We start from the raw sequence: 7,069 nt of genomic DNA on the forward strand, positions 1-7,069 counted from the left end.
GGAGGCGAGCATAGCGACCGCGTCGCCTAAGTAGAAGGGGAGGGGAGCGCCGCCAGAGGAGGGGAAGGAGAGGAGAGAGCCATCCTGACAAAGGCTGCGTGAACAAACACGTGGCAAGTGCATTTATTCTAATGCCGTTAATTTCTTTATGCATAGGTTGACAGGTTGTAGAGCACGAGGAGCTGTGCTTTGCTGCTTTCGCTTTGTGCATTTATTCTAATGCGGTTAATTTCTCCATAAGCCCTATCGTGAACAAACAAATAGGGCTTGTGCTTTGCTGCTTCATCCTCGTTTCACTCTCTCAAGGAACAGTGCTCTTTGCTTTTGGGAAGGGCCGTTTGCCGTATCTGTTTGGCGAGCGGGTGCTTCCGGCAGGACGCGGGAAGCGGGTGAGGCGGAGCGCGGCCTCGAGCACACGGGCGGGCACGAGAGCAGGCCAGGCCACCGCAACGCTGCTCGGGAGTGGGTCAGATACAAGTCAGAAGCACGTCGAATACTGGCCCGTCGCCGTTGGCCGAGTTGGCCGCTGCGTGCTAGTGCATCCACAGCCGCATTCTAGCTAGCTAGCGGCTAGCCGCGCATGCGTGCAGCAGTTGTGCGTGTCTGCTCGACGTTGGAGCACTGGAGCTCGCGCCCAGCCACCTCGCGGCGCCCGCGGTTCCTGTCCGGCCTTGCCTCGCCGCGCTACGGCGAACTCCCTGCTCGCGTCCTCCCTGATTGACGCATACCCACGTGTAGTATGGACACAGAACCGGGCTATAGCACCGGTTCGTAAGAGCCTTTAGTCTCGGTTTTATAACGGGCACTAAAGGATGGAGAATAAAGGTCCCTCCTTTGGTACCGGTTCTGCATGAACCGGCGCCAAAGACCCACCACGTGGCACGAGCCCGTGTGGTGATTTGGGGACCATCACCTGGTACTTAAGGATTTTTTTTATTTTTTTTTCAATTTTTTTTCAATTTTTAAATTTCTGAATTATTTAACGATTTTCTCTCTAATCACCGCTCATCATTGCTCTAATCACCCTCATCATTCCAAATCGTCTAACTTCCCGGCCTTGCCTCGCAGCGCGACGGCGAACTCCCTCCTCGCGTCCTCCCTGCTTGACGCATACTCACATGTAGTATGGGCACACTAGTGCAGAACCGGACTATAGCACCGGTTCGTAAGGGCCTTTAGTCCCGGTTCTGTAATCGGCACTAAAGGGTGGAGACTAAAGGTCCCCCTTTTTAGTACCGGTTCTGCACGAACCGGGGCCGAAGGCCCATCACGTGGCACGAGCCCGCGCGGTGATCTGGGGACCACCAACCGGTACTAAAGGTTTTATTATTATTATTTTCGAAAAAAATTGAATTTTTTTTCCGATTTTCAAAATTTTGAATTATTTAACGATTTTGTCTCTAATCACCGCTCATCATTGCTCTAATCACCCCTCATCATTCCAAATCGTCTAACTTCCCGACTGGTCACCCATTCTCTCACTAGCACGCTTAACTTCCAAGTTCTATTCCCCCTAGTTTCCAAGTCTGCACATGTTGTTTACCTAACAATAGTAAGCTATCAATCCTATTAACCCTCAAGAATTTAGCTTGAGCATGAAGTCACATGTTTCACCGTTTTAGTTTGAAACTATTATTCTAAAAATAATAATTATTTAGTAACCGAGATATTACTTGAATAAGTAGTTTGACCATAGTTTGACCATATTTGATCATAGTTTGACCACAATTTGACCAAAAGTCAAAAACTAAAATAATTATTTATTAACACTAATATTTCTTAAATAATTAGTTTGACCATAGTTTGACCACAATTTGACCAGATTTAACGAAAATTAAAAAAAACTAAAATTTGATCATATCTTTTTTTCCTTTTAGAATTTGAGGATTCTAAAAAATTGCAAACAGGCCATAGGCTGTCAAAATCGGATGCGGATTTTCGTGCTGATTTTTTTGATATATTATGCGTTTTTTTCGACATCGTATGCAAAAGATATGGCAAAATGGGCCCTTTAGTCCCGGTTCATGACACAAACAGATACTAAATGTTAGCCCTGTAGTACCGGTTTGTGCCACGAACCGGGACTAAAGGGGCTCGTGGGGCCCTGGCCTGACGCCAGCCTGCCACCACCCCTTTAGTACCGGTTCGTGGCACGAACCGGTACTAAAGGTTCAACACGAACCGGCATTAATGTATAGCCGTTCGAACCGGGACTAATGGTACCATTAGTACCGAGCCAAAATTGAACCGAGACTAATGTATCTCACATTAGGTCTTTTTTCTACTAGTGGCATTCACACGAGCCATCCACACGAGCAGCTAGCTCTGCTGGATGGTGGGTGCCGGCCGTGCATGGTGCCCCACGCGAGCTAGCTAGCTTCGCTGCTGCAGCCGCTAGCCTCGCGTCTCGTTCACGCCCGCGCCCGATGCTCGCCGTGCCGCGCCGTGCCCGCTTTGCCTCGCTGCAAGCTCCCCGCCTGCTACGTGTTCGGCGAAATGCCGGGACGGACATGCAAAAAAATGCGTTCCGCCCACGTTGGGCGCATCAGCCGAGGCAAATAAAAAAGCGGACACGGCGGGGCGGACGGCCGACCCAAACAGACAAAATGCGGACAAAACGCGCGTTCATTTGGGTCGGTCCGCTGGAGTTGCTCTTAGTGTCTGCTATTAGTGTATAGCAGTGAATGAGAGGAGGTTGTCCCGCAAAAAAGAAAAAAGAAATGAGAGGGCGTTGAGATTCTTTTTTAATTTCCAGACGTTTGTTTTCTCCATAAGCGGCTAGATAAGCGCCTAGCATTGTGGATGCTCTAAGATGGCTTCAAACATCATGCAGTACCGCTATTGGGGTTAATTTCATTATGCATTGGTTGACAGGTTGTAGAGCACACGAGGAGGCTTGTGCTTTGCTTCTTCATCCTCATTTCACTCTCTCAAGGAACAGTGCTCTTTGCTTTTGGGAAGGGCCGTTTATGAACTGCATTCCGTGTCATGGTTGAAGTTGTATATTGTTATTTTCAGTTCAGATTCAGTGCCCACATTGTGTACTCTGTCACTGTGAGCTGCGAGTGCCATCGTGACATCATGCCAATGGCAAGGCAGATCAGAGCTTAAACTTATTTTCTGATCGGAGTAGGTTTTACACAATTTACAGAAGGCGTTGAAAGGAATATTGAAGAGGCTCATAATCTCTTGTTGTGCTAACATTTATTGAGTGCACTATCATGGTGTCTTGGATCCAAGATCAAGACGTGTAATGTTTCAGACACATTCAGAGAAGTCGACGACGTCACTGGTTGATCGGCAGCCCGTTCTCCTTCCAAGCAGAAAACCCTCCGGCGATGTCGGTCACGCCACTGAAGCCCTGAAAAAAGGTTGCATCACACGCATCACAGAGAGCAGTTTGTGAAACAGCAGCGATGATGAGATGGATTGCCATAATGCCATTGACGTGCTTACAGCGGAGCAGAGTTCGGCTGCTGCCATGAGAGATCTCCTGCCACTCTGGCATCCCTGGAGTTAAGTTTTGAGAATGTAGGGAGGATATGACAACTCAAATGAAAGCACAAAAAAAAAAAACGGAGTGTGTTACAGATGTGTGGAAGACGTACGATGATGATCTCGTCCTCTCTCCTGAATATCGCCGACACTTGCTCTAGAAAACCCGAGTTTTTCGCCATCCCTGCCAATGGAAATTTAAATTGTGTCAGCAGAGAAGGTAAACTTCATCCAGAAGGACATGCCCGCACCACTTTGAAGCCACTTGGGGTTTAGATGTGGCTAGTGAATAGTGATAGAAAAAAAAGAAGAAATTGCATCTCTGAAACTGGTTTGACAGCATCACAATATTATTCATTTATCGGCCGGCGTCCGAAAAATGCTCCTGATCATGGTGCCAAGCAACAATAAACAAAACCACTATTCGCGGCGCCAATAGAGACACCATAATTCACGTGCATTCACGTGTTGGTTCAGATTTATACACCTGCCCACTGACTGCAGCGCTGCCTACCCTGATTTGTCAGTGCGGATGTTCATATTCTGAAACCACTCTAGTCCAAAAATACAACACCTTTTGCGTTGGACTAGATGTTTAACTATAATTGATCTTGCTAACATTGGTCCCATATATTTCTTTCTATGATCACAAGAGGGAGCTTCACTGGAGTGAAGTGGGTTTGATTAATGACTTACCAGAGCCGGTGCTGTGCATGTAGGGGATGTTCACCGCTCCTGCCGGATGCCCGCCGCCGAACTCACCCTCCGTTCTGCAGACACAAGACATCAGCAAAACTGGTTTCGGATCGATGTAACGAATTCGTACAATTTACAATTTACATATTCGTTTTCTGTACAGTCTGCAGCGAACTGAATTTTTCTCTCTATCTGTTGACAGTACAGGGACCAGAGTGCAGAGGCGGCAGAGGCAGAGCAGGGATTAAGCAGGTGATTGTGTGGTTAAGCAGGTGACAGTATGTTTACCTGACGTCGAGGTAGCGGTGGCCGGCCAGCTGCAGCTCATAGGCGACGCGCACCGGCACCGACGGCGGCACGGCGGCCACCTCCGCATCGGCTTCCTTGGGGCCCAACGCCGCTCCAGTGCCGTATCTGCATCCAGAAGGAGGAACAATCTTTTAAGTAGACAGATAAAACCCTGACATTCGATCAGTCCCACCCGACCGATCACCCTGACCGACCTGACGGAGCCGAGCATCCTCCCGGCGGCGCACACCGGCCTCGCTCCCGCGGCTCCAAGCCGCCGCAGCCTGCAGGTCAGATCATTTGAGACGGAGCATGAAGCAGATCGGAACCCAAAGGATCCAGGATCGGTTGTATAGATGCCTACCCGCAGGTGGTGATGGCGAGGGGCGTGGGGTTGGCCAGGAGGTGCGCAGGGACGGAGACGCAGCGGGCGAAGAAGCAGGCCGACGCCATTTTATCTCTCGATCGTCTCGGTCGCGGCGTTCGTTTGGATCGATGTATTCTCCACCTCCTTGTTCCTCTTCTTGTTCTTGGGGTCTCCGGAGGCGGACTGGGCACAATAAGCGGAAGGAACGGAGGAGGGTTTCCAAATGAAGTCCCTTCCTCTTCTTCGGTATACCTATGGAAATCTGGCTCCTATTTATTCGAGATTGGAGAAATCAATGGTACTAGTACAATATATACTGTAACAATAACATAAGAGGGCAGAAGGGAAACCGCGTGTTTTCTTGTCCATTCCAACGTTAACCTTGCACTTGCACATGGTTTGGCAAGACAGTTATACTATCGAGCTACTTGGTTTATGACAATGGTTGGTAGCAAGTGGGAAGGAAGCTGCACCAAGTAGGATGTCACAAACAAGACTCATATACTTCAGAAGAAAAAAAACTGCTTGAAATAGTCCTGAACATGTCCTCGGCGAGGTGGATGACCGTGACTGACTCGATCCGCATGACCGAATTTGTGGAGACATGCATCTCTACCCCTTAAGAGGCAGTAGGTAGGTCATTTCGTTCATTTGTTTCGGAATTCCGTAACGGATGCTCATTGCATCCAAGTGTCGCCGTTTCGCACACGGAGATCGAGTGATCGCTCGTCTCAGACCGGCCCCCTTAATGTTTCAGCGATCCTGGTTTCCGGAACTCTCTAGAGGTTTCTGGATGGGTTTTTTCCGGTTCTGGAAACGTTCTAGAAGATTCCTGAACCAGATTTGGTTTCTTCTTGTTACCTTTCTTTTTTGTTATCTTTTTCCTGTTTCTATTATCTACTTTTTTCTTTTTTCTTTTTCTTTTTTATTTTCTCCCATATTCATTTCCTTTTCCCAAGTTTAATTTTTGTTTTATTTTTTCATTTTCCTGTTTATTTTGTTCGAAAGTTTCAAATATTGTTTTGAATTTCAAAAAATGTTCTTGTTTTAGAATAAAAATCATAGTTTTAAAAAAATGTTCTTGCTTTCAAATTTTTGTTGACATTTTCAAAAGAAATCATCTTTCAAGAAGTTCAGGAAATTCAAAAATGTTCTCATTTCCAATATATGTGTACATGCTTAAAAAAGAGACTAGCGGCCGGAGAAGGCAGGAGATTGGAACCGAAAGGATCCAGGATTGGTTGTATAGAGAGAGACTTACCTGCGGGTGGTGATGGCGAGGGGCGTGGGGATGGCCAGGAGGTGCGCGGGGACGGAGACGCAACGGGCGAAGAAGCAGGCTGACGCCATTGTATCTCTCCTCCTTGGATCAATGTGCTCTACTCCTTGTTCGTCTTCTTGTTCTTGGGGACTCCGGAGCCGGACTGGGCGGGCACAATGAAACGAATGAAGGAAGGAAGAAGAATTTCCAAATGAAGTTTCTCCCTCTTCTTCGGTATACCTATCGAAATGTGGCTCCTTGGATGCCTATTTGTTCGAGATTGGAGAAATCAATAGTACGTTTTGCCTGCTAGCTCATTTGAAACATATCGTTAAAGTAGTTATCTAAACGCTTTTATATTTTTTTACAGAGCGAGTACTAGTACAATATACTGAAGGAAAACCACGTGTTTTCTTGTCCATTCCAACGTTAACCTTGCATTTGCACATGGTTTGGGGAGACAGTTATACTACCGAGCTACTTGGTTTATGACGATGTTTGGTAGCAAGTGGGAAGGAAGATGCACCAAGTAGTCCTGAACATAGCATTCCTTCATTTTAGAGGCGTTGTGCACGCCTTTCTTCCTTCGGTTATAAGAAGAAATCGCGACCGACCTAGCCGCCGTCAACCACCTCAGCCTCCACCATAGATCGGTTCCCCCTCCACCGGCCAGCCTCGCCGGAGTGGGAAGGGGTGGGAAACCTGATCTATGAGTGGAGTTCCTAATAATAATAGTGTTTTCATTAGATTGGTTTAGGATTTTGGTAGTCGTCGTTTTCTTCTTTGGAGATGCCATCGTCTACAATAAGTAATCTTGATCCCTTTCTTCGACGACGGGATCTTCTTCCCGACGTCAATGGCGATGTTAGAAAATTACTTGTCTAGGTATGATTCTTCAGATCTCGCTTCGTCGGGTCGGTTCTGGATTTTTCCTCGTGGTCGCCGCTAGGAGGATTGATCTC

At 47.4% G+C, this 7,069-nt stretch overlaps 1 protein-coding gene across 1 annotated transcript; it reads right to left on the reverse strand.

Moving 5' to 3' along the window:
• Nucleotides 1–3,100: 3,100 nt before the first annotated feature.
• On the reverse strand, nucleotides 3,101–5,207 carry LOC123161343 (thiosulfate sulfurtransferase 16, chloroplastic). The gene is made up of 7 exons (XM_044579183.1): nucleotides 4,844–5,207; nucleotides 4,695–4,763; nucleotides 4,480–4,605; nucleotides 4,192–4,265; nucleotides 3,609–3,679; nucleotides 3,457–3,510; nucleotides 3,101–3,361 (listed from the first exon to the last, which is right to left on the reverse strand). Exons 1-7 carry the CDS (start codon nucleotides 4,930–4,932, stop codon nucleotides 3,287–3,289), a joined length of 558 nt encoding a protein of 185 aa, XP_044435118.1. The 5' UTR covers nucleotides 4,933–5,207; the 3' UTR covers nucleotides 3,101–3,286.
• Between the last annotated feature and the right edge of the window lie 1,862 nt (nucleotides 5,208–7,069).

Source organism: Triticum aestivum, chromosome 7B (genome assembly GCF_018294505.1).
Source record: "Triticum aestivum cultivar Chinese Spring chromosome 7B, IWGSC CS RefSeq v2.1, whole genome shotgun sequence".
Taxonomy (NCBI): domain Eukaryota; kingdom Viridiplantae; phylum Streptophyta; class Magnoliopsida; order Poales; family Poaceae; genus Triticum; species Triticum aestivum.

What these genes read in the sequence shown, in the direction of transcription:
- LOC123161343 (XM_044579183.1), bottom strand. Translation starts at nt 4,932, where the DNA reads ATGGCGTCGGCCTGCTTCTTCGCCCGCTGCGTCTCCGTCCCTGCGCAC. An exon ending in CTCGCCATCACCACCTGCGG is followed by an intron (nt 4,764 to 4,843) that starts GTAGGCATCTAT and finishes TCTGACCTGCAG; the next exon opens with GCTGCGGCGGCTTGGAGCCG. An exon ending in GAGAGGACGAGATCATCATC is followed by an intron (nt 3,511 to 3,608) that starts GTACGTCTTCCA and finishes ACTTAACTCCAG; the next exon opens with GGATGCCAGAGTGGCAGGAG.